At 41.4% G+C, this 27,354-nt stretch overlaps 3 protein-coding genes across 21 annotated transcripts in view; 1 reads left to right on the forward strand and 2 right to left on the reverse strand.

Annotated features, from left to right (window-relative positions):
- The window catches only part of kank4 (KN motif and ankyrin repeat domains 4), a 77,575-nt gene extending 61,868 nt beyond the window's left edge, over positions 1–15,707 (reverse strand). Inside the window, exon 1 of one of the 2 annotated variants that reach the window (XM_047587221.1) lies at positions 15,641–15,707. The gene's annotated coding sequence lies outside the window, so the exon portion shown is untranslated. Of the gene's footprint in view, positions 1–13,160; positions 13,451–15,640 lie in introns of those variants that run through there. The other variant, XM_047587220.1, reaches the window with a different exon arrangement.
- Positions 15,708–16,502: 795 nt separating this feature from the next.
- usp1 (ubiquitin specific peptidase 1) lies at positions 16,503–26,998 on the forward strand. Its single transcript, XM_047588281.1, has 9 exons — positions 16,503–16,808; positions 17,316–17,541; positions 17,837–17,981; positions 20,063–20,164; positions 20,309–20,478; positions 20,803–21,503; positions 22,166–22,324; positions 22,809–23,010; positions 24,117–26,998. Exons 2-9 carry the CDS (start codon positions 17,369–17,371, stop codon positions 24,880–24,882), a joined length of 2,418 nt encoding a protein of 805 aa, XP_047444237.1. The 5' UTR covers positions 16,503–16,808; positions 17,316–17,368; the 3' UTR covers positions 24,883–26,998.
- The window catches only part of dock7 (dedicator of cytokinesis 7), a 46,785-nt gene continuing 45,699 nt past the window's right edge, over positions 26,269–27,354 (reverse strand). For all 18 annotated transcript variants that reach the window (XM_047588276.1, XM_047588275.1, XM_047588274.1 and 15 more), the window contains one exon: positions 26,269–27,106. In XM_047588276.1, the coding sequence (XP_047444232.1) occupies positions 27,064–27,106 (43 nt within the window). In that variant the 3' untranslated portion in view covers positions 26,269–27,063. The remainder of the gene's footprint in view (positions 27,107–27,354) is intronic.

Below are 27,354 nucleotides of genomic sequence, written 5' to 3' on the forward strand. Positions count from 1 at the left end.
TACCGCTGAAAAAGCACACTCTGCTTCTTCACCATCAGTCTCGTATCGCACATTCCTCTGCAGAGAAAGACTGCCAGCAAACAAAGCTAACACAAACACTGATTGTATATTTGTGGAGAGCATGATGTGCACTAATTGTTCCTGCTGCGCTCCGTCGATACGCAGTACAGCTGCATGGACGACGAAGCTGCAAGTTGTCAGTGTGTCTGCAGCATTGTCACAAAAAAGGCTGGAACACTTATAATGCTTTATGGTACGAATAATTCACACTGACAGCTGCCCAAGCTGCCTAATACGAACAGGAAAGTCTTTTCTGTCCATAACAAATGCGCACCACAACCAGAGATCACAGTGGTGATGAAACTAATTTACTGAGGCTCAGTCTGGCTGGGCTCAGATGAGAGTTTCATTAATGTCGCCTAAGAAATACGGCTGCGGTGCAATGAAAAGGGAGCAGACAACGATGAGCTGGTATACCGGCGCTACCAGAATATATCAAAGATTCAGATTCTGCTCTCTCACCCCTCTCTCAGCTGTCACTCCGGGCTTCTTTCTCCCTCCTTCCCATCCCCTATCTCCCTGCATCGAAATTCACTGGATGCAAAAAGAGAAACCTCAGTGTTTCAGGATCCCACTGCTGACTGATAGAAATATCTGATTGGGAGGCATACATACAGGTAGAAAGAAAAACATGGTGTCTGGAATGCTGACATTCCCTCTATCTTTTTCTGAGCTGTGTATTCCTGTGATGTCTCACTACCAGGCCCCTCTCATAACTGACACCGTGGTGAGATGAAAAAAGGGGTTTCTGTCTCCCTCCTCTCATCATCCCTCCCTCATTACACTACTCAGTCCTTGCTTTCTATTTGTGTCCACCCCCCTTCATTCATTTCCTTACACTTTTTCCTCTCCCTTCACTTGTCTTTAGGAGCAGCCGTCTCTTTTACCATCGTCGTGTCCGTTCCTCAGCCGCTGCATACAGTAAACACTCTGCAGGATCCTATCTGTCATGCTAAATGCTTTCTAGCAGCAGGATGAAAGGCGTGCAGTGCCGATTCGAAATCAGGGGCTATCTGTTATCTGATTGGCTGACATGGAGAGCCGTCTGTGGATTTTAGTTACCGGGGAGAACGAGGGGGGTAGATAATGGCACCATGTCAGCAAGTTCTGGAGCTGCAAGGAGCCAAGAGAAGATGTAAGAACGTGGGCAGTCACATGCATATAAGTCAATGTTTTCCTCACAGATTTTGTCCATTTGGTTAAGTTAATTTACTTCTTTATTCTTCGCAAATTAAAAATTAATAAAATAATCTACAGAGCACTCTGGTGTGCTTTGAGCGGTTGGGTGCATTGGCTCACTTGACTTAACACAGTGCACTCTGAATTAAGGGAAACATACGATGTGGCACTTAACGTGATGCATCTATTGTTCATTAGTCATGTTAAAAGACGACCTCGGTCAGTTTGTAGCTTCCTCCCACATTTCAGAGACATACTCATTAGGGACAGCCACAGCTGGATGTGTTTATCTAGTTGTATTTGTGGTTGATTCTGTAGTTAGTAGTGGACTTTCTATTTCTAGTGCACCACTAATGTGTGTACATGAACCTATTCGACAATACAATGAAAAACAAAAACAGAAAAACAACCTCACTTACACATATTAATCCCTGCTCCTTTGACCTGTTTATTACTGTCAGTGATTTTATGTTATTTTATAGTGTTTTTTTATCTGTTATTTTGTGTTTTGTTTTATATTTATTGCTATCTTGATTTGTTCTTACATAAACCACAGATGCCGACTTTAAACTCTCATTATAGTAAAATGTGCTGCAAGAACAAAAAAAGGAATTCTGATTCCACTGCATTTGAATAAGTGCATGATTCTTAGAAGTAATAACTTAATAATAAGCATAAATAGCCGTCGGGTACAAATGACATGCCTTCATAAATAACCGCTAAATCATTTACTGCCAATATTAAAAGTGTGAAAAATATATTTTCTTTTCACAGAGGAACAGCTTCAAACCCTTGCCCTGACTGGCAGTCAGAAGAGGCTTCCCTGATGATACAGTCCTGCTGATTAGAGTCATTCATGTTGGGTGTGCATGTTCAAGTGCTGCAATCTAGCCTGATTGTGTCACAGTGACACCTGCGCCTTTCCCCTCTTTCCACCTCCTCTTTCGATGCTGCTGACTTGCCTTTTTCTCGGTTGTGTTGTTGAAGTCTCGGGTCAGGGACATTAAATAAACATGAGGATAAGCATCAAATGATGTGCCAGTATTTTCTCTTTGTCAGCCTGCTTCAGCTAACACATTCTTGAACTGTATCAGAACACAGCTCTCCACACATCCTTTTATTAGTGTAATGTTGATTTGGTGGCAGGTTTGCAGTATTTTTTTTTCTTCTTATCTCTTACCTGTTGTGTGCCAGCTGTGGACGTCGTGCCTGCCAAATCTGATATACACTAATATAATGTTGCTTTGGTGGCAGGTTTGCAGTATTTTTTTTTCCCCCTCTTGTCTCTTACCTGTTGTGTGCCAGCTGTGGGTGTCGTGCCTGCCAAATCTGATGCGTTTGCTTGCCTGATGCCGCCCGCATTAGCCTCTTTGCTAACATTCGGATCCTATTACCACCAGTTGCCAACAAATCCTAGTTCTGAGCTAATGTGTCTTTATCTCTGAAAGCACAGTTGTTACTACTGGAAGCACTGACACAGCATTTGACTCACTTTTTTAATATACTTTTCTCTTTATCACTACACCTTTAATTGGAAATGCTGGACTGGTCTTAACGTTTTGCTTCCTGAGCATATTTTTGTTGTTACACATTATTAGATAAACTGTCAGAATTGCATGTTATGGCTCCAATATTGTTTAAATGAAAATTCAGTCAGAACCCACTGAGGTATCTTGAATATCAATGAAACACAACTGTGTATTTAAATGGTCTTGCATTTTTAAAACATTTTTCACATATACTGGAACCATAGACTGTATAAATATGAACACTGTGTCCCTCACTTCTTTGCATTGGACAAACTGACGCTAGTTTCCCCAGGACTACAAACAATGCCATCTTGCAACTTTGGAGCCAGAGTTATTAAATAATTAACTAAAAAGAAACCTAACCAAAAAAATAAATAAAATAAAATAACAAAATACACTTAAAATGCATCATCATTATATTAACTACCTAAAATGACTAAAACCATCCTTGAAAAAAAAATCCCATCCACTAACATGCAGGAGGTGGAGCTTATGACCTATACTGCAGCCAGTCACCAGGGGGAGCTCTACTTCCTTTAGCTTACAGTGACATATTTCCCCATTTGCTGATACATTTACTCACCGGTGCCAAGGACTGGAGCAACTGGGGTCTCAGTGTCTTGCTAAAGGACACTTCGGTATGTGGCATGTTCCAGGTATTGAACCACTAACCCTCAAATGTGTGTTCCATCAATATATGGCCCGATCGGAAGGAATTTGAAATCGAGTTGTGATGGGTGGCGTAAGCGTTTGACAGTCCTTTCAATAAGAAAATACACATTCTGTGGCCTTTACATGGTAAACCACCACGTCTCTAGTTTTCATGAAGGACAGAAACATGGTGATAGCATCCAACAAGTTGTTCAAACACGCATTGTAAAAGATGATGTCTTGATCTTAAAGTTAGGGGTAAAAAAAAAGCACTACGTAGTGGACACAACCACCTTTGTGTAAGTCACAAATGGCACTGATTGGTACTGGTTCAGTTCTGATCTGACATTTTGAGGGATCTGAACACATGCAGTATTTTACTTAGCCTCTATTTAAACAGTTAAGCTATGAAGATTTAGTTTTGTTTACAGTGAGAGAAATGTTGTCCATGTAAGTGTAGCCACTGACTCCTGACAGTTAAAACTGACTTCTTTACTAAAATACTACATTTACCACTGGTGTGCATTCAATGCTTATGACAAAAAAAACCTGCATTTGTATGTAAATATGACTTAGCCACACACATTTTACGTGGTTCTGGTTCGTGTTGCATGCTAATGCAGTTAGGAACTTCACACCTACAGAAAACTGCCGCGTTACTTTCGACCCGGTTCACCTCTACATATCAACAGAACACGGGGTAAACACTAAAACATAGAAATGTCCACTCGGCCCCCGGTGGGAAACAAGTGTTTTAGCAGCACCAACAAGAATCTGTGAGAAACTGAAAGGCGCAAACACACACTCACAGGTGGAGGAGGAGACGAGAGTTCAGGGCTCATTAAATCCCGGTCAGGCAGCAGCTCCCCTGAGACCAAACACACCGCAGCTCACACGAGAGACGCCGTCTGACAGTGATGAGCGTGTACGAGCGCACAAACACTTCTGAAAGCTCACGGTAGCTTACAAACATCTGTGTGCGCGTGCCAACAGTGCATGCGTGCGTAGTGTGAGTCCATTCTCACACAGACCCACTAACACGCAGACACTTATGTACATGCGGCGGCAAGGCATTCATCTGTTGATCTGCATTCCTGAGCTTTGTGCAACCCATTAGGACAAGCTATCTCGCCATACTTAGTTTGAGAGATGGCAAGAACATCAAACAGCTGCTGCGCACACACACACACTGGCACACGCGCTCTTTCACACAAAAATATCTTCTGCCCGCTCTCTGTCATCTCGTCCCCTTTTTTCCTCCCTTTCCATCGTTGTTTCATCCATGCCTTTCTTCTCTACTCCCGTAAACTCAAACGTGTGCGCCGTAACCTCTTGGAAAAGAATATGCACTTTATAAACAACAGAGGTGTGCGTGTGTTACGTGAGTGCAGGATGAAAAAGAGACGGAGAAAAAGCCAGAAAGCCAATTTTCTCTTTGGCTCACAGATGGGAGACATAAAACTTTCATTAGAAAAATGAGAAAGCATGTGTTGGGTTGTCCTGAGAAAGACATTTGGGGTTTCTGAGAATTAGGTAGACATCAAAAAAAAAAAAAAAAAAAACATCACTCAGGTCTTGCAGGTGCACACGGTCTCATACATAACAAATAATAATAATAAAAAAGATAAAGAAAATGTTTGCCATTGAGCGTCTTCTGTGAAATACCAAAAGAAGCCTCACAAAACAACTTAAAACACCGATAGCTCTACGCAAACCGCGAATGACCTTTAGGTGAATGTTGCCTAAATATATTCTGAGAGGAGGAACAGGACACACACACACTGACATGTCTCCATCTGCAGTCCTACGATGGTGCTGTTCCTCTTCTTGCCAGCAAGAAGTTCGGGTCTGCTGCCACTGCAGTTCTGCAAATAGAAGATAGCGGTTGTGCCTCGCGTGGAGTGCTTGCGAAGACGTTTTTCTTTGTGTCCGAGTGAATTCTGTTTTTCTTTTCTTTTTTTATCAAATGCATATTTCTATTCTTGTACGCCCACCCAAGCCAAGCCAGATGCTTACCAACAGTCAGTGGTTGGCCAAGTGTCTGACACACACAATTGTTATTTTCATTATCAAATAAAACACAGATCAGGTACAACATTACGACCACCTCCCTAATATTGTGTGGGTCTCCCTTGTGCCTCCAAAGCTGTTGTGACTCTTCAGAGAAAATGGACATGGACCTTCTGAGGGTGTCCTGAGGATCATCCCACAGATACTTGATCAGTTTGGAATCTAGGGAATTTGGAAACCAGGTGAACATCTTATGGAGATTTTTTTATGCTTTTTGAGTTGCTCCTAAACCGTTTTTGTGTTAGTGTCTGTGTCAGGCTGCATCCTGCTCGGGATGTCATTGCTATGGGTTGAGGGTGCCTGGACTAGGTAGGATGTGGATGCTCTAAGTAGCATCCACATGAATGCCTGATCAAAACATTGTATTGTCACAAAATGGTCAATTTTATTTACTTCTCTGTGTGTATTCATAATGTTATGCCTGATAGGTGAATATCGAGTGGTTTAAAAGTAGCTTTAAAAGTAACCCAAGTCCAAGACCACATCCCCAGTACAGAGAATGAGTAGAGAGATGCTAATGATCCATCAAAGATTTAACAATTTGCCAGAGAACTAATTGATTAATTCAATAAAATGAATGAATGAATCAGAAAATTCTCTCCCTTTTCTCCAGCCCGTAAATTTAAGTGTCTTAAAATTCTACCAAATGTAAGAATTACAGTGTTAACTTTGTAACCTATCTTTGGAAAGTAAGGCATAACTCTTGTCAGTGTTGGGGGTGTGATCCTTTTTGAATGGCAACCCAGAATTTGCCACACCGCAGACTCGGTTTGATGTAACAGTTTGAGCGATAAGCCCTCTCACTATTGTCCAGCAGCCGCAGTGACAATCATAGCTCTCTATTCTCTCACATAGCTGTGGTCTACCCACAATCTCGCCTCGCCGCTCGTGCTGTCAGCAAGAACAGTAGGAGTCACTGCAAACAGTAAACCACAGCTGAGTGTGTGTTTTTTGTACAGTTCACTGAGCAAGCTCACATGAAACAGACTTGTGGATGCAGAAGCGCACATTAAGTGTGGCACATCAGAAGATGCGGAGTGACAGCAATGAACGTCCATTTGTGGACAACATATAATCAGAGTCTTGATGACGAAGTGGACCTGGACCTCCTGAGGGTGGAGGTTGTGCTTGAAATTAACTAGCTTTTGAATGCTGCCCAGCCATGTGTTTTAACATTTCCTCTCAAAGGTGAGAACCAAAGTTTGGTGCAATTAGTGACAGAGTTGGGTGAACTGGTGCATTAATGACACCTCTGTACTAAAAACCTTATAAGTGAAATACAAAAGGAGCACTGCATAATTGCGAATAGTGCAATGTAATAATCATGGAATACACATTATGACCACCAAATTGTACATTTGCTTAGATGTAGACACCAAAAAACAAAAAGGTTATTTGTGGTTTAGAGCACACACTCTACAAGTCTTTGACTTCACGCAGGGAGTGGTCACTTCCAACAGGAAGTTCCTGCCTCCGTCTTCCAGCCAATTAAAACACAGCATCTGACGATGAAGGTTCCATTAAGGAAGTCCCACGTTCCCCTTCCCCTCAGCACTCTTGACTCCTCTCACGGCAGAGTCTGTTTTTTCCTGCCTGTCAATGCCAGGAACTCATTAAGGAACAGTGGTGGGGGTACGGCATAGGGAAACAATGTAAGGATGGACCAAGCTATTGTTCCTTGAGAAATATCTGGCTGAGTGTATGACCTAGCTTAAAAATTTTACCTGAAAAGCTGCCTGTAAAATGTATGCATGCGCATTCAGCTCTTCAGAAACTGCATCAACTTCCTCGTCATTATTTTTGGGGTTTAAAATGTCAGCCACAACTTCCAGGAAATAGAAAGCAAGCAGGTAGCTACTGAAAACATTTATGTGTCATCCCATAAGATGTGTTTCACATTTTTCCATTTAAGACTCTGGTTTTAATTCTTTATAATCTTTGCACACCTTTCCATGAGGAAATGTTCAACCCAATACCAGGATTTGCAATGTAATTTTAAAGATGAGTAAGTAGTATCTGCTCCAGGAAGCATGTGCACAGTTTTGAATTTGTGGTTTAGCTTGGAGATGAAAGCAGGACAGTGTCCCCGACTCAACCCAAAACAAAAGAACAAGGGAAAGTCTTACTGTATTGTTCCTCTGATCTCCATAGCTGCCCTCCACCTCCCACGCCCTCAGCGATGAACCGCAGCCCACCTCATTGACCCCTGTCTAGCTAAACTCAGCCACTCACGCATCCACCATGGAAATGAGCTCCTCAAAAACACACGCACCATTGTTGTGCTGGGTAACAATGCAAATCAAGTATGGATCTTGGTCTTCAAATAACAGATATTACGTGTAGAAAAATAATAAAGTATGTGAATTTTTGCAGATGTAGTTAACAGTCATGACCACTTCACGGTTTGTAAACAATTTGATGTTTTTTGAGGGGCGGAGCTTAACTAGAGGCGAAACATCTCAAACACTGTAGCCTGTAAACAGAGGTTAGCATATTTAAATGGACTGTTTTGTCAAGAATGGACAAAGAAAACGTATATTTTAGAAAATATTTTAACACAGTCACTCCCCGAAACCGTGAGTGTTATTTTAAAAAGACTCTGACCAAAGGAGGTCACAGAGGGAACAAAGTCTGGTCTGTCTTTATCAAGTGAAGCCTCTCCAACAAAGATATTACAAAAAGTAAGTGGAACCACTGTGAAGGGCAACGTAGCAAATGCAACTTCTGCTTGGACAACCCTGAAACACTAATGGTGCATTACCTAGCAGTTAGCATTAGCATTAATGTGTAACAAGAATCTCCAATATTAATCTGACTTGAAATGCAGTGTGTGTTGATTATCTCACTACAATCCTTTCTTTTAATCGCATTCAACCAAAGTTGTCTACGACTGGCTATGTATGTTATAAAACTTCAAGTTAGCGTTTTTGATTTTTCGGTTTTGGCATCAAAAAATACAGTAAGTCGATATTTTTCTCCTGTTATACTCCGATTAAGGCAATATTTAGTTTTTTTCACGTGCATGTAAACGCACTGTCACAGTGATGAAGGCCATGAAGCAGTCTTTACATGATGTATCATAATATGCACCTTTGCATTTCTGCCTCATTAATGCATTAAAGATTGTGCGATTAAAACCACAATTTGTATGCAGTCATTAGCATTGAAAGTGTAAATACCAATAATGTGTATCTGTAGAATTTCACAACTCGGCACAAAATAGCTCCACAGTGACTTTTCAAGAGATAGTGTCGCACCGTCACACTATCACGGGAAGTAACCTGAGTCATGACTGCAATCAGATGCTGATTTGAATAAAACTGCTGTAAATTAGTTCAGAGTCTGTGGTCGGATACCGCTGTGCATAGATCTAAGCCAGCTGACATTCCTTTAAACGCAAAATGTGCTTTCAGGGCAAAGAAAGAAATCTGCCTACCTTGGCAATGACTTCAATACTGACTGGCTTTCTTCCAAATCTGGGTTGCATCAAACTCAGCCACAACAAACTCATGAATCATCTGGGGCCAAAAGTGCTGATGCCTGCAAACTTCCCCCATTTGTCACAGGTAAATAAAATGTGCACATTTATTTTCCGGATTCATATCTTTCTATTTTAATCTGAAGACTCATTGTTTTGTTTCATTCTCGAGCCTGAAACAAATGGATTGAGACAGATTTGTTCTGGCGTCAGCATTGCTCCAGACGAAGCACAGAATTTTTTAGCTCATTTCTACCTACACCTAAGAAACCATCTGAGAACCGCAGCACAACTAACCAAAGTGCCATGGGCTCCAAGTGTACACACACACACACACACACACACACACACACACACGCTTCTGGCCCAGTGTGAACTCTCCCCTCTGCTGAAGCTGATAGGAGGAAACACACCTCCAGCTTTGGGATACCAACGTGGTGAGACAGGGAGCTGTGAAAGCATGGCTCAGCTGAGGAATAGTGTGTCAACAGAGGATGAGATTAGTTGAGTCGTCCCTAGGCGTTCGCTCAGCTGATGAGTGTGTGTGTGTGTGCACAAGTACTGTATCTGTGTGAGTTCTCAGCGAGCGTTTTTTTGGGTATCTTTGACTGACACAGGCACAGAGTTTAGGGAGTCCCTTTCCCTCCCACAGCAGAGCTAAGAAGCCCTAAAGCTTCTTATCCCAGATTCTGCCACTTGTTAAATGAAAACGCATCCTTTTCTCCCACTAGGAATACTGTGAAGATAAAACAATTTTTTTGTATTGTTTTGTATTTTTTTATTTTTTTTAACTGCTACACTCAGATTTTTAGCTCAGTTTTGTCTTTATTGTGAACACCTTTAGCGATTAAAGGCCATCAATGTTGTGTCCGCACGTGTACGCAAACACACTCAAGCTGTGTGGGCCAACAAAGGCATTTAGGGGTTCAGTGAACTCTCAGGAAAAGTCAGTGGATGTGAAAGTCTGGAGAATACGAACCACATGCTCAGCCGGCCGTGCCAGAGCACAGACTGGCATCTACAGGCACCGGCCAACTTCAAACGCACACCATGCACATTACTGCCCATCTCAGCTTTAAACACACTGCCACAAGTCAGACACACACGCACACACATTTCACTGTGATGTCAGCGGGAAGAAATCGTGTTGTATGTCGTGTATTTAGAGTTGTTTGTTAACTGACAGCTATCTTTAAACTGGAATGATTATGATCGGGACCATCACACACAAGCTCAGAAAGCACATCGGGAGGGTTCAGAGCAAGAAAAGCATAGCATGTTCACAACTGCTCTCCCTCCGCTGTGTTCTGTATGAGAGCAGCCATCCTAAGATGCTCACTGGAGTGCCTGCAGATTCTGGGTGGGCTCAATGTGACTGTCTGCTTCAGTGCTTCAATACACTTTGAATCAGATTAAGTTGCTCAGTAAGCTTTCTTTCCTATACACATGGACCTAAGGCTTAGTCCCTAATGGTCAGGTTGTGACAGCTGGACCCAACAGGGATAAGTTACCTTAATTTTTTTTTTGCTTTGCAGTTAATTTGAACTTTGATGTACCATCATCACACATGTCTGTATGCCTGCAATTGCAAATTGGTATTAAACATGTCAGTATGTCAGTGTCATTAGTTTTGCAGATATTTGTTTATAAACCAATAAAAATTCAATATGATGGAAGACAAGTAAGAACATCACCAATGTTGTCACAATAGGTCCAGACACACATGTTGCTTCAGTCTGGACCAAAACTCAGCATTTGAAAACACTAGAAAGCCTAGAGCCAAGAGCATGCTGTCACATCCTTTCTACACGTGTGAAAAGAAATAACTCTTCATAGCAGCAGGTGGCAGTAATCCATATTCTACCATCAAAATGGGAAATCCGAGGAGCTAGGACCAGCTAGTTGGCGAGGAAGATAGCTACATACCGTCATCAACTAGTTTACGGTTTATTCATTGTAGATGACCATTTTAATGAAAAATATTAGAAAGTTCTCCCTGGGTTTTCTCCAGGTACTTTGGCTTCTTCCCACCTCCGAAGACATGCTTGTTAGGTTAACTGGTGATTCTAAATTGACCCTAGGTGTGAGTGTCAGAGCAAATGGTTGTTTGTCTCTGTGGCGGTGTAAGATGTCTCTCGTTGTTTGATCACTTTCAGTGAGAACTGTTTCTCTTGTTGTGCACTGATTTGCAAACTGACCATGCCTCACAAACTCACCAGACATTCAATTAGTGGCAATAGTGAGGGACACACCATCAAATCTAGGGTCAAAGACGCTCATCGACAGCTTGAAACTGAAATTGCAGAGGCGTAAAAGTATGAAGCAAATCTCACGACTCCATCCAAGTAGAAATTCTACTTGAAAACACAAATGCCAATCTAATGAGAACGGTGACGTCATCAGGATTATACTTCTGAGGTCAATAAAAGTCTTTTATGGGATGAAGTAGTCGACCAACCAACCAACCAACAGACACATCAATAGAACCACAGTGCTTTGTGGAATTAGAGCTTTGGTACAAATGTGCATCTTGTCTCTTGCACATTTGTCATTTTTGTCTTTGCTCCCTTCAGTACGAACACAATAGATCAGTTGGAAACAACCATACGTTGACTGCTGCCAGTGCAAAACGACCCTTGAAACTCTACTTCTGATCATTTTAATACTTCACTTCAAAAGACTGTTAACTATCAAAGTGCTGAGAAAATTCAGTGAAATTTTTATTTCCCTAAAACTCAACAATTCACAGATGTATGGTTTTGTCAGACGGCGTCAATTTGCAAATCACACACCGTGGCATCGTTACACTGAACGCCTCTGACAGCCAGCAGCATGTGAGCCGGTATGACTCACCTCTCTGCACCTCCAAGGAAATCACACTGACACACAAACAAACATAAACACGCGCGCGCTGTGAAGACTGTATGCTAATAGTCCCTCAGTGCTCAGCCATATTGTATAATATCTTAGGGATGGGTTAGGTTGGAGTGGAGGTATGCATGAATGGGGGTCTGGGGCATGGGGGGTTAGGGGTGTTTGTTTTTAACATAAAGCACTTTTTGTTTCATCTTTTATGCATGAAAAGTTCCATATAAATAAAGTCTGATTGATTGGTTTGATCGATCATGCAGGTCAGCCATATCTCGGAAGACGATTTGTGTGTATGTGTGAATAACAATTTAATCTGAGTGTCGATGAAAATTTCATAATGTCAGTAAATGCAGCATACAACACACACACAGGCACATTATGGCACTCTGGCCTCATGTAGTGGGAACTTTTTGCCTTTTTAATGTTGCGTAGCTGCGGTTAGTCAGCCAACCATGTCCAATAATCTGTGGCAGGCAGGCAGAGCAGTGACCAAGACTAACTGTGAATACATGCAGACCATAAGAGAGCAGAGAGAGGGAGAGGGAAATGGGGGTTAGATAAATAATAAGGAGGGAGAGTAAATGAAGCAAAGAGATGCAGAGTGAATTCATACAGAAGCAGCCAAGCAGAAGTTGCATATATGATTACTCCCCGGTCCGGATTAGTATATTTATTTATTTATTTATTTGTGTATTTAGTACAATATGTCTGTATTGTAACCGTGTGCATATGTGCACATGTCAGTTTCTGGCTTAGTCAAGCCAGCAGAGGGTTCCACTGAAACCTGGCCAAGCTACTAAAGTGCTCACAGTGGGGATCAACTGACACAGTGAGATATAAAAGATAAAAAGACACAGACAGGAAGACTGCAAGGACAAACAAAGATAAAAAATAAAAAAAAAAAATCATTTTTTTTTTATTATTATTGTTAGCATGTGCACAAATATGTATGTGCATGCCCGCACATCTGTACTTCTCCGGAATCTGATCATCACAGAGATGCTGGAGATCCCGAAGCTCGGGGCAACCCAAAACATCAGCACACAGAGCGAGAACGGTGATAAAAGCTAGAGACTTTACAGCGTGGTCAGAATCTGTGTCATCTCTTGTGTTTGATTTCTGCAGCAGAAAATGAAATTCAACAGCACTGAGAGCGAAGCCGCATCAAAGTGAAAGGAATTTTTTTGAAAAAACAGGGTAAAACCTGTAACAGAATAAAAGATTCCTCCAGAGAAGAGAGCAGGAGAGGTGAGGACTAAAACTAAACTAATAGCTGAGAGAGGAGAATGAGTGTAAAGTAAAGGCATCTATCCTTCTCTTACCTCTGCAGCTGCGTGTGGTACCCTTTGGGACAAAAAATTGTAGTAGTGGAGGAAACTTGAGTTTCAGCAGCACTGCCTTAGAGTCACACTTTCCGCGTCTTCCCAGGTTAAAGCACATATACAGCTGTGTCAGCCAAACTCTCCGGTCCACGAGGACGGCACTGTGTCTACCTACGTGGGTTTGTGTAAATATATCCCTGACGGCGATGAATAGCGGTGAGTGAAAGGAGAGTACTACGCTAGAGGGCAGACGGACTGACTGAAAGAGGAGAGCAGACTGAGTAGGATGGAGCAGTTGCCGCTTGCTAACATCAGAGCAGCTGGGCTGGATACACCCACCTCAGTGTGCATCGAATGGGAGTCGCTCAGATGCTCTTGATTATGCAGAGAGAGAGAGAGAGAGAGAGAGAGAGAGAGTGAAAGAGAGAGAACAGCCTGGGATCTGATCTGATACATGCACACATGCATATGCTCGTGAAGGATCTCATTAACTTTGTTTCTATGAAACTGTTGTCTCAGCTGAGCGGCGTCCGTGAGAAATGTCCACAGGGGCTTTCGCTGAAAATGAATAAACCAGCTGATGCAAAACCCTAAAAAGAAGCGCTAATGAGTTGAATTTAGCACTTATAGAATTAGTATTATTATTAGGTTGTAGCGTGGCAAAAAGTGGGTGTTAATTTTAGCGGTTCTAGCTGTCAGGAGAGAATAACGTAACTGTTAAGCTATGCTTGTGGCGGTCATCTCTTGTGGCAAAATGAAAAGGAGACAGTAGCTTAGCCCAGCTGCTCAAATGCTATACTTGAAAAAAAAAAAAAAAACTTCACTGCAAATTAAATATCTTCGACTTTTGGATAAGTTGAACAAAACATGCAAGAGGAAGTTTGATCCACTACAATATTTTAGTTTGTAGACTGACCAATTAATGTAGAGAGCAATAGGAACTAAATGTTAACTGCTAGAGGCTAACTTTCATAAATGAGTGAAAAAATCTATGTTAACTTTTTATTTGTTCATCAAACAACAAGTATGCAAGTGTAGGAACTGTGTGAGTAAAGAAAATCCCTATATGCACGCATGTACAGAGAGCTTTTTTCTTTTTTTGAGGGGTAAACTTTAGTAGACTTCCCAGGACATGCTTCTCATTCTTGGAGTGCACCATTGCTTGTCGCTCAACATGCCTTCATTTTGCCTCCAGCGCGGGAGCAAAAGACGGCTGGGAGGCCAGTAAGGTTTTTTTTTTTTTTTTTATCGTGTCAAGGGCTTTGAGCTGCCACACCGCCCACCTCGACTGTTACGGCCCGTGAAATCTCTGTGCCTCCTGGGACAAAGCCTGCCTTGATAAAGACCAAACCCCATAGTTCGGTGCGTGGAGAAAGGTCCTCATTACTACCACAGGTTAGAGGTTAAATTCTTGCGTGATCGGCCTCTAGGTGGCGGCATCTCTGAAGAGGTGGCATTCACGGTAGTGTTTTTCTTCTTTAAGGAATAGATTTTTAGAGACAGAATATGTTCGTCACATCTGTCTGCCCTGTCGCATTCAATGTGCAACACAATAGCAATCAAAAACAAGGCCTTGTGTGGATTTCACTGTATCCCAGGACCTGGGCGGCACTATCAGACTGTGCCCTCTTGAGCAAATTATGTTATCAGGAGGTGATGAGCGAAGCTAAACACAGTAATCCTCTATTATAATGCACCTCCTGGTAAGGATTTAGATGGGATGTGAAAGAGCATATATACACAGTAGCACCTCCCCACCAGCCCACCTTGTTAAAAGCGGATCAATCAGGGGCCGGTTATTCAATCTGTAATGAAATCTGTTCCATTAAGCAGTCATTTTACACCATGAATGTGATTTAGGATAAATTAACTGCAATTGAAATGAGCTGTGGGATGTTAACGCAATACCAGAGCTGGAGATTGAAGAGATAACCCATTCTGTGGCATTAGACTGAGGATAGTATGTGCATGCAATGCCTCCGTGTCTACTACAATCTCACAGGAAGTGGTGTAGCCTTTAATAACAATAACATGTACCACCGTCTACATTCTTACTGCCACATGCACTGGATCATCAAGCTTGAAAACCTGCGTGGTTTTTGGTAGCTGAGGCTCAGTGGCTCATGTCCATCGATACAGCTTTGCTGCTGACCAAGCAGCAACTCTGCAGCTGCAGCAGCAGCAGCAGCGGATGGTCCAGCACACACACCGTCGTATTGACGAATGCCTATAGTGGTTGTTTGCAAGAATGACACGATACACCTGTCGTTTCCCGTTTTTTTTTTATGCAGCATTCCTGCGATCCTCCCCGTACCGTAAAAACGCACGCCAGCACCAACACTCCGTAGCCTTATTAAAACCAAAACAGGGCAACTGATACACATAAGCCGAAAGGAAGATTAAGCGAGCTGCTGCCGCGGCGGGCAAATTAAGCAAATGTGGATTTAACAAATAGAGCAGAAAGCTAAATATTATCTTACCGTAAAAACCGTGGAGGGGTAGCCTGCTGGCTGTCAGATGAGGAGATGCTCCAGCGAAGGTGGGAATGATGCTGCTGGACAGTTTCAACCTCTTGTTCTTTGGATAATGTCGCCCCCTGCAGGTTGAAAGTGGACACTATCATAAAATATTTATTTACTTGTTTGTTTGTTTGCTTATTTTTACGTGGTGAGCTGATTCCTTTTGTGTCTTTATTTTAATATCATGTCCTTGAGGTTAGTTGAGAAGAACTTTGTGAGTGGAGCTCTGTATTTGAGGATTGGTGTCATTCAGACAGTGGGAAAATAGACTTCAGTTTAATAAAAGGTGAATGGGCAAATACAAAAAGGTAACTTAATGACTATGTTGTTCCTCTTAAAATGCAGGAACATTAAAGCTAAAGGAACATACTCTCTTTCTTTTGTTATTCTGCTAATTATTGCAAAGGTGGAATTAAAAACAACTGTGTGCATCTCATACTTACTGAGAAAGTATCTATTACGGCATTGCTGTGAAGTGGATTCATTTCTGCATTAAAAATATTATATTTAAAATATTAGTAGTCTACATTCTGTTGCTCGTTAACTAATAGCACAATTGCCTAATTAATTTTTTGACTTACTGTCACAATATCAATAAAATGCCAGTGCTTTCTAAATATATATATATATACATATACATATATATATTTTTTTATGTTTTCCGAAAACTAAAAATATGACTTATACTAATTGTGCTAATAGGCTAACGACCTATAGCTGGTATTTAATTTAACTTGACGCAGCCTCTCAGAGGACTACAAAAATGGCGTTTAAACCATCCTAGTGCTTCCTATGGGTGAGCCGAAAAGAAATAGGTGTCCTAGATGACGCCTGAGATCTTGTTATTCTTCGTCGTCTTGTAACGTTTCACGGGTCTTAGCTTATTTCCCAGTTTTATTTGTATATATCTGAACTGTTTTTAATGTCAGGTGTGCCCGTTATTCTGATATTTTTTTTGCCGGTTATGTTGATTTCGTGTCGGTGATTTTTCGGCAATGTATCGGCCACCGGGTCCTCCAGCAGGAAAAAGCGCCAACTTCTGCGGTTCCATCTGAATCGTTAAACACTGCCCTAAGACTGGATATTTGATGAAATATAAGCAAATCTGAATTTGGAATGACTCGTTCAGGTACGATTCTTTCAAAAGATATCGAGTTTGTGAGGAATTTAAATGTATATTTTCTTGGACGTGACCAGTTAGTTACGGCGTGTTCCCTGTTTTCTCCTCCTCCTACTTGTTCGCTGTGTCGACCCAGTTTTTTACCTCCGTTGTCTGTAAAGTGCTCAACGGCGTCGGTTTATCTTGCACTGTTCTACGTGATTTCTGTGCCCTAATTTAAAAGACATAACGGTTGCTAGCGTAAACCGTTGAAATCCATTTGTTTAGGGGAGAGGCGATGAAACGAGAGGCACGATTAAGTTAGCGTTAGCCAGCTAACGTGTTATATAATAGTTGCAATACTCGTTAAGTTGGTTTAACTTCCAAAACCAGAATGGTTTGCATTGATTAAATTGAGCAGAGTTGGGGTTTTTTAAGACGTGTAAGAGGTAAACTTAAGTGCGTAGTTACTTTCGCTCTCGTTGAACTCTGATGGCGCCCGCTAAAATTAAATGCTGCACTTCTTTTTGTTGCCAGTGAGGTGCGCTGTTGCGTCTCAGTAGACTCTCCCTGAAAGCACCGGGACAAAGATGCCAGGTCTACAGGGTGACCACACCATGGTGGGACTGGGGAGTCCCGTGAGGAAGAATAAACTGTCTCTGAAGTTCTTCCACAAGAAGGAGACCAAACGGGCTCTGGATTTCTCTGAACCTCTCACAGATGAGCCCAAAAAAGCAGCTGAGCCAGAGGAGCCCGAGGCCAGGTACGTGTATGATGACAGTGACGGGTTTATTATAGGGCCACACAAAGTTCAAAATACTGCTTTTTTTTGCCACATCTCTTTACGTAAGATTGCAGAACTAAAAATTCTTTTTAAACTAGACAGAGATAATCTTTATTTACATTTGAAATTCATTCATGAGGTACTTTTGACCAAGTAACCTGAAACAAGATATTCAGACAGGAAGTGTTTATTTAAAGTAGCAGATCTCGATCACAACAATCAGACAAGCAACTGATGCGATTGCTGATTGTAATTTCTCTAATGCATCATGTAGCGGCTGTGATCAGGTGGTCCCTGGTCCTCGTCCCTGCCCAGGCTCGCCTGGCCTCCTGCTGCCGTGTGAAAAGAGAGAGAATCTGGTGCCATTTGTGGGATTCAACAACCTGGGCAACACTTGCTATTTGAACAGTATCTTACAGGTGAGGATTTGCAACCACACACAAAGTGGGCTCATATGTTTGGATGTAGCACACATAGCAGTCCAGAAATCTGAGACCATTCATGACCATTCAAGGTGCTCACATAAGTGTCCCTTACACTGGAGTAATTTCTTTAAATTTAACTTAAACGTATCCAATAGAAGGAAACAAAGCAAACAAATTCTCACCTCCAATCTCTTGAAATTTCATTGCTTTTCTCAAATTAGTGCAGAATCTTATTTTCCCCGTTTGATTTTTACATTTGAACCTTTTGTCTTTTTAATATTTAATTTATCTGGATCATCAAATTCCATATTTCAATGTGGTATGAGACTATACATGAGTATAGGTTTGTGCATGTAGCATTCATGCATAAATCTTTTTTATAAAGGGTAATGCTTCATGTATAAGGTGTAAATGGGGTAGTCAGTAGGCCTGGGCGGTATACCGGTTCATACCAAATACCGGTATTTGTTTTTCGTCATGATATTTATTTTTAATATACCGGCATACCGGTGTATTTGATTACACAGCGTTCGGAACGGTGCACAGTGAGACACTGTTTACACCCGCACCATTTTCAGTGTAGCACTTGTAAACATGCATGGTGCGTCACTGTGAGGCGTGGTGAAGAAATTAATTTTGCAGCACAGGCACAGACAATTTTGCAGGCATCTCTGTGGTTGCCAGGTGAAATAGAAGCGCCACGCCTACCACAAATATGAATATGCACTCATTGAAGAAGAATCTGGTAATCACGACATCACTTAATGTATTATTACTATTATGGTTGGTTATCTTTAAACAGCCCCCTCCCACCTCCAGTAAAAAAAAAAAAATGAATTCCCAACTAAATTCAAAACTTGAGAGACCTGATTTAAATATGAATAAATATGTCGAAATAAATGAAAACAACCTCTAAATGTCCACAGATTTCATCTTAGAATAGGTTGTGAACTTGTAATTATTCATGAAAAAATACCATGAAAAATACTGTGGTATAGATTTTTGGTCATACCGTCCAGCTCTGGATGTCAGATAATGGTTAAGAGCCAGATAAAGAAAAAAAGTTTAGTTTTGCATAGAAACTGCAATTTAACATTTACACCAAATAAGTTTTTAGTATGTGTCATGTAATATGTCTAATCATATTTTTCCTTTGTTACTAAATTGACTGAGTGTGTTTTGTATTGGGGACAAATATGTGTCTCAAACAAGTGTCTTCTGTTGGAACAGCTAAAGTCTGGAGATAAGTGGACAGTCCACAGTGTTTAGTGTTTTCCTGACTGTGACAAACTATGTGTCCAGTTCTGTGGCTTATCTCTGGCGGCAGTGTTTTGGGTGCAAACAGACCGACACTTGAGGTTTTATCACACATTCTGGCTCCTGTACCGTCTCCTCTGTAACACCTGTTTAAACACGGCTCCCAAAGCTTTCAGGTCCCGTTTCATCCTTTTGTTTCGGAATAAGAAACACAAGATCTGTACGGACCACTCTTCCTTCAGGCCCCTAGTTACACAAAACGATAACCTCTCATGCTGCGTGAGGGCAGGACACGTTTCAGTGTCTTATTTCATCATTACATCTATTTTTACTGCGGCCAGTGTTGGCATTATACGGGTTGTTTGCAAGTTTTGAAAAAGGCCTTGACATCATTTTACCAAAAAGATGAATGGGTTTAAATGTTTTTTCTAGTCTGTCGTGTAAAACCATTAATTCTAAAAGATTTGACTTAAGTAAAGGTTGGTTTGAAATGCCTGGTGTGTTTGTGTGTTGGTTGGAAGTACTGACAAAAGTATGACAGTGAGTTTATGCATTGGCTAAGTAATTGTGGACTGTGTTCGCTCGGTTGGTTTTCTGTCTTTGATAATTTATCCAGTATGGTTTTGACATGGATATTAAATTGTTGTCGTGTTATAGACGTAAATATCCCCAAAAAGGAAAATAAAGTTCTTAAAAGTCAGTCATGAAGAGGTTTTCAGCTCTCCATGCTGGGGGATAAGTGGTGAATAAATACATTTTTAATCATATAGTTAAGACTATGATTAACATTGTGTCTTCTGATCTCACTGCTTCTTTAGGTGCTGTACTACTGCCCAGGATTCAGAGAAGGAATCAAGAAGCTGTACAACTTGTCTAAAACAAAAGACAAACCAAAGGAAGAGGCCGATAAAAGCGAAGAGGTTGGTTCAAGACATTTTTATTCTACAATTTAGCTTAAGAAATTCCCACAAAGAAGTCGCCACTAATCAAGAAGGTCGTTACACAATCTAGTGCGATCAAAACCATATATGAAGGTGTAATTCTTCTCCTCTTTACGTGCTCAGCCGTCAGAAGATGCGTCTGAGGATGCGCCGCCGCACATCGAGCTCCTCAGCAGCTTCAACCATCTGATCTCTTCAGTGGAGCTGCTTCAGTCCAGCTTCCTGCTCAGCCCCGATGGCTTCAGCGAAGGAGAACTGGCCACGCCGCCTCGTAAAATGCTGCACACGCTCCGGTAACAACCGATACTGAATCCACACATTCAGAATGAAAAGATGCTTGTTTCTACCTAAAACGATGAACGATGTAGGACAAAACTGTCTTTTTCTGGTTGGTATTCATAGCGAAAATGACATGAATACCTTTATTTATTTATTTCTTCATTGATTTCATCTATTAAAAAGTAACTAATGTTGATTAAACGTCTGCCAAACCCATGCTGTTTGGTTACATTCGAACCTGTCGGGACTTGATTAGTTCCTTAACAAACTGATAAAGTGTTAAAAATTGTAATTTTTCCGTCCGTTAACTAATTTTTAACCTTGTTTTTGTGTTGCAGGCAGCTGAACCCCATGTATGAAGGCTATCTCCAGCATGACGCCCAGGAAGTCCTGCAGTGCATCCTGGGATATGTCCAAGAGGCCTGCGACACCATCAGGAAGGAGCGAGAGTCCGAAAAGGAGGAGGGCGACAACGACGTGGCGGAAGTCAAAATGGAGAACGGCAGCTCTGAGACAGAATCCAAACCCCCGACAGAAGAGGACGGCCTAGTGAGCGGCAAGAGGAAGAGCGACACCGAGGTGGGAAACGCCAAGAAGAAGCCAAAGTCTGTGAAGTCTAAGAAAGCCGAGGCTGTGGAGGAAGACCTCGGCAGAAGTAAACCCTTCACCCGCTCCAAACGGAAGTCCTCCAGCGACATCTCGGCCGACAGCGCCCAGAGTAAAGACGGAGAAGAGGAGGAGGGGACGAAGAAACAGAATAAGGACGGAGGGTGCGAGCAAGAGGGGAGCGGCGAGAAAGCATCCAACGAGGCGGACGGGAAGAGGAAGAAGAGGACGAGGCTGAGCTGGCTGAAGCCGTCCGGGAAACAGCCGAGCATTTTCTCCAAGTTCCGCAGCGTGGGGAAGATCAGCTCCTCGACTGTGAAGAGCAAGAACAAAGCGGAGCAGGAAAACGAAGTGATGGACGAGAACGAGAAGGTCGGACAAGAGCCGTCACCTCAGAGCACAGCTGAAGACAAGAAGGCGGTGAAACATCAAGGTATGGGATGATTACTGAGGGCAGGAAGAGGCGGCAGACAAAGGAAAGGGATCATTCTTTAATATAAGATGTACAACTAGGAGAACATATGTTTTTCCAGCTGGAGGGAATCAAACAGATAAAACTTAAAAAGCCCTAAAGTCTAAAATTTGATAATCTTAATTTAAGGCCTTAAAAACTCTAATACAAGCATATTACATTTAGTCATGACTTCCTTTGCAGTATGACCCCTTCTAACCTATTATGTTTCTGTTCCTCATTAGTAGAGATCCTTATCTTACATGCTTAGTGCAGGTCTTAAATTTGACATGTAGCAGTTAAAATGGTCTTAAAACATCTTAAATTTAACCCATAGTGGACTTAAAAGGGTCTTAAAATGTCTAAAATGTAACCTGTAATGGTCTTAAAAGAGTCTTAAAACATATTAAATTTAACCCTTAGTGGACTTAAATGGGTCTTAAAATGTCTTAAATTTAACCTATATTGGTCTTAAAAGAAAAGATGAGATGAGATGGTCTTAAAAGGGTCTTAAGATGTCTTGTCTGAATCTGCAGAAACCCTAAATATGTCAATTTTGGAAGGAGAAAAACGTCATTTAGTTGTATCTATTGCTTTATTGGTTAATTGCAGTGAATCACCCCGTTTGTTTCTGTCCGGTTCAGATGGTCTCGACCTGATGGAGCACTTGTTCCAGGGCCAGCTGGTCCTGAGGACTCGCTGTCTGGAGTGTGAGAGCTTCACGGAGCGGAGGGAGGACTTCCAGGACATCAGCGTCCCGGTGCTGGATGACCAGCCCAGCAGCCCGGACGACCTCTCCCAGAGTGAGCATTCTTAGAGCTATTACTTTGTTTTTAAATATTCAAGGGTTCTGTTCTCGCTCTAATGACAAATACACCGTCTGCAGCCGTCCATGTCTTGACGTATTACAGAAGCATTAGTGTCACGATACCCTGTGAGCTCTGAGAATGTATCGTGGCACGATGGGGAAACTAGCACCAGCCCAGCTGTGGTTAAAATATTAAAATTGGTTTGTAGATTTAAGATAGAAAATAGTGATTTACTATTGAGTGGCTGGTGGAGTGTGTGTCAGCGGCTGGTAGATGTTCACATTTGAAAACTTAAATTTCCCTCCCTGTAGCAAATCATTGTGGTCGTTATTTAAAATAATCACACCGTTTTTAGAAGTTTTTATTTCCACCGTCACCTTGAGCGAGGCAGAAAAGGTGCATTCAGCAAATTTAAAGGACAGAAAGGTAATAATGATACAAATAAATACATTCAGTAACTGATATTCTTCTTCTTCAGTCTCTCCAGACCCTAAACCAGAGCTGAAGACTCTGAAATGGGCCATTGGTCAGTTTGCGTCGGTCGAGCGCATCGTCGGAGAGGACAAATACTTCTGTGAGACCTGCCATCATTACACAGAGGCCGAGAGAAGCCTGCTCTTCGACAAAACTCCCAAAGTCATCACCATTCACCTGAAGCGCTTCTCTGCCAACAGCTTGGAGTGAGTTCAACACTGCTGCACTACATGGATTAGTTCAAATAGTGTTAGAGGTTATTACCACTGTTATCATTCCTACCGTCCATAGCAGCTCTGCAGAAACACTCCTCATGTAAATCACTTTAAGTAAAGTTGGACAAAGTGCAGTCTTGTTTTTTTTGCAAAAATATACATGAAAGTTTATCCAAACTTATTTTTATTATTTTCATTAATTAAAACAAAACTATTCAATATAAATAATATGAGAACGTTTCCCAAATCTGAATGAAAGGGAGCAGAAAGAGGCAGAATAACCTTATATAATCTGCCCTTTTACACCAAGAGTCACTTTACAAAGAACTTAAATAAAAAAAAAAAATAACAACATAATAAGCAGCAATAAAATGAAATAAAGTAGATATTGGCCAACACTGAAAGTTGCCTTCCATTTTAATTCTGACATACAAACAACAAAAAAATGAAATGTTTGTAGACTTTCATTACTACACAATGAGTATAACCATCAAACTAACATGTTTCATTATATTTCCTTAACACACTGGCTTTAATGGTTCTTTTAGGCAAGCAAGGAATCAATTTTTGACACAAAATTTGGAAAATACCTGCTTGGTGTGTTTATATTCTGCTGAAGAGTATGTGCCCAAAGAAGTTCTGTGAATTGTCTCAACCATATTTTAAAATTAAAAACTTGTAGGTGTGGATCCCACAACTCAGATGGATGTTTCTATAAGATGCTCACTAATCTGGAAAAACAATTTGTTTCTTAATTATTTATTTAATATAAATCTCAATGAAGTGATCCTGTTAACTTGTATCTAGACTCTGACTTATTCATTGTTGGTTCTGGTGTTAGATGTATAAAAAAGTACACAGCTCCTCTAAAGTGAAGCCTATGGAAGTAGAGCTCCAACTAGTGGTTGGCTGCAGTATAGATAATAAGCTCCTCCTCCATGTTAAACATTTTCTTGTAACTGGTCAACTCTTTGCAGTCTGTGGTTCTGGTCTGTCCATAAAATTTACTGACTTAAGTTGACTTTTTGAAACAAGTGTGTTGACTCCCTTTGTGTCATTATTATTTTTTTTTAATCTCCCCATCTTCTGTCCTCCAGCTTGGACCCGTACGCAGGCCTCTCCAAAGTGAACACGCCCCTACAGACGCCTCTGACCTTGTCCCTGGAGGAGTGGTGCACCCGGCCCTCCACTAAAGGCCAACACTATCAGCTGTTCGCCGTGGTCATGCACAGCGGCGTCACCATCAGCAGCGGCCACTACACCGCCTACGTGCGCGTGTCCGACCTGAAGGACGTGAAGGTCCTCCTCCGGGGCGGAGAAGGCGCGAAGGAGGAGGAAGAGGAGAGGAAGGAAAGCAAAGAGGCGCCGAAGGCGAAAGAGGAAGCGCTGGAATACGACGACGGAGAGGTGTCCTTCAGCCTCAGCACGAGGGGACAGAGGCGCCTGGCGAGCAAATCGGGGAACAAGAAGCTGTCGGAGGGAGGAGTGGGACTTCTGGGAGGCCAGAGGAGTTTTTCCAGTTTGAACATTGGCAGCAAACAGACAGAGAAAGCAGCGGCAGCGGAGGGATCTAAACGGAGGAAAACCATCAACGGCTTGAGCCAAAAAGCTGAACTTAAAAAAGAGGCGGAGTCTGTGGAGGAGGCATCGATGGCTTCCTGTGGTGGTGGTGGTGTGGAGGCCACAGAGCAGCAGGCTCTGAACACCCTCCTGGAATATGAAGGTAAATGGCTGCTGTTCGATGACTCCGAGGTGCGTTTGTTCGAGGAGGAGGATTTCCTCCGGGCCTGCTCCCCCGAGACCTGCTCCTCGTCAACTCCTTACCTGCTGTTCTACAGAAAGATGCCCGAGCCCGGACACTAACACAGATCTTTTGGCAGCCCTCCCCCCTCCAGAGAAAAGACTAAAATACTGCGTTCTTTATCTGCGTCTCTTCTGTGGGACCAAGGCCACCTCTGCCTTCTCTTGCAGCCACTCACGTTCTCACGTTCTAGAAATACTCGGATAAACGAGGATCCGATGTCCTACGTGCCAGGGATTACTAAGCCTTATTCTTGTACAGGATATTTTCTTTCTGTACGTTTTTATTTGGTCAAACCCTGGCTTTAATACTCTTGTCAGTGTCCACAAGTTATTTTTTTTTTTTGTCTCTGTTTGTATGGCTCACTTTTACAAAATGGATAAGCACTTTTGAACTAAAATTTCCAGAAGTCAAAATGCAGAATAATGGATTTTTTTTTTTTTTTATCAGTAAAAGCTGTCTGTGCTGTATATTCAAAACTCTTCTGATATTCCCTCAGAAAAGCCTTGACCCTCCTCTGAAGGGTTTTTCCTCTCAACTATCAGGTTTTTATAACTATACTTTTCAGATTTAATTTAGTGGAAAGAAGTCACTTATTTTAATGTGTAAAAAGGATACATGAAATCCAGTAACTTAAAGCTCCTTAAGTTCAGCTGTAATTTCGTTTTGTGCCGTGAGGAGAAGGAGGAAACAAAGTTTTAGTCACTGAAGCTCTCGACTCTCGCTGCACGTAAACCAACCCTACACTACCTCCTGTTCAGTTTTCTACCTGCTCTTGTAAGAACTAGATAAAAGGTGAATGCAAAACAAAAAAAAAAAGAGCATGCACAGGGACAAGGTCTAAGAAACTAAACCTGTGCTTAAAGTCTTTCACAAGGACGTCTCGATTTACTCTGATCTACTAAATTAGACAACAGATTTTTACTTTAAAACGCTTTAAGGTGAAAGTATTGACATTTTGTCAACTGTTCTCAAAAAAAAAGAATTTAAATTAGACATTTGCCACGAGTCCCTGTGCATGCTCAAATATCAACCTTCTCACCTGTCGTTTATAATATTCCATAGATTTAACATGTTGAAAATATAACATGGTATCACATCAGTACAGTGACATTATTCATCTCAGGTCCAGTAACGGTTTAAGGGATTGACTCGTTTTCTGATTTCTTAAGTAATTAAGAGCCATATTCAGTTCCTTCACTTCTCTATAAAGGATGTATTATGTGTAAATTTAAAAGCAGCTCTGATCCGTGTGTCTTTTAAATTGTAGCCCATTAATGTTTCTACTAAAAGCAATACTTTTTTTTTTTTTACCTTCTTGTCCTGTTGATTGTTGCCAACCACTATAGTGACACTTTGTGTCATTTCTGCTGTTTTCCCTCCCGGCTTCGAGTTAAATCCTACATAAACACAAGAATCAGACATTAATCGGCGCATCACACCGTGTGTGAACATTAAAATATTTATTTAGTAAAATATTTAAAATAAAACAAAAAAAACTACATAAAATTATACAAGGATGTTTTAAAGTACCTAATTTTAAAACGCTCCAACTAAAAATGATAATAAAGCATCATGATAAATACTGGTACAATTTTTTGCATTTTTTTTCTTTTTTCTTCCGAGTTACATAAACTTTCAAGTTGTAAAATGCATTGCTACACCATAATAAAAAAGTGCACACATGAAATTGAATACAGGTTTTTGACACTTCGTACAGAATTAAAAAGACACCTTGACCTTTAAAATCGTACCTTTTTTTTTTTGCGGACGCTTGTAAAAATTTGGTGGCGAAAAAGAAAAAAAAAAACAAATGGAGGTTTTGGCACTTTCTACTGAGCGTTCTTCGTATTCAGCGGCTGGTTGGATCACAGCTACAAGTTTGTTTGGTTTAAAGAGTTGAGGCCTGATATTATTAGCGCGGGGCTCCGGTTCCCCGCTGTGACAAACGACGATGCAAAGAGAAATTCTAAACGCCAAGGTATCTCTTTAATCTCTTAAGAACCTCTTGTTCACTCCTCTGATTGTGTAACAGTTCCGTCTGTAAACAAATTAAGACACTGGAATGACGTACCAAGCTCCTCTTCTAGTCTTTTTCTTTTGCTTGCCCAAACACTGACCTCGACTTTCAAGAGACACTCCTATTTACACTCGAGAATAAATTAATATTGCAATTTCTGTTACGTGTTTGTGCAGGTGTGTGTGTGTGTGTGTGTGTGTGTGTGTGTGTGTTGTCTTCATCCTCAAATGTCGAGCCTGCGAAGACTCGTTCTGCTGAAGGAATCTCTGCAAATCAGAAAAAAAAACAAACACATTTTTATGTACTTTTCTAATGATAGGAGCATTAACTGGATCTAAAGACATCTATTTATCTTTAAATTCTCATTTCTGCTTTGCACATATGGGATGATGGTACAACTTTGAGCGGGATTTCATCCACAGACTTGTCTCTAAATGAATTTCTATGAGGATGATGATGAGGGTGAAGGATGCAAGGTTCCAACTGTGACGTTCACATATTACTGCTGTTGTGA

The sequence above is a fragment of the Mugil cephalus genome, chromosome 6 (genome assembly GCF_022458985.1).
Source record: "Mugil cephalus isolate CIBA_MC_2020 chromosome 6, CIBA_Mcephalus_1.1, whole genome shotgun sequence".
In the NCBI taxonomy this organism is placed as follows: domain Eukaryota; kingdom Metazoa; phylum Chordata; class Actinopteri; order Mugiliformes; family Mugilidae; genus Mugil; species Mugil cephalus.

Excerpts from the sequence above, each read along its gene's own strand:
- usp1 (XM_047588281.1), top strand. The coding sequence starts at position 17,369 with ATGCCAGGTCTACAGGGTGACCACACCATGGTGGGACTGGGGAGTCCC. Across the intron at positions 20,165-20,308 it reads AGGCCGATAAAAGCGAAGAG|CCGTCAGAAGATGCGTCTGA; the intron begins GTTGGTTCAAGA and ends TTACGTGCTCAG. Across the intron at positions 22,325-22,808 it reads CCCGGACGACCTCTCCCAGA|TCTCTCCAGACCCTAAACCA; the intron begins GTGAGCATTCTT and ends CTTCTTCTTCAG.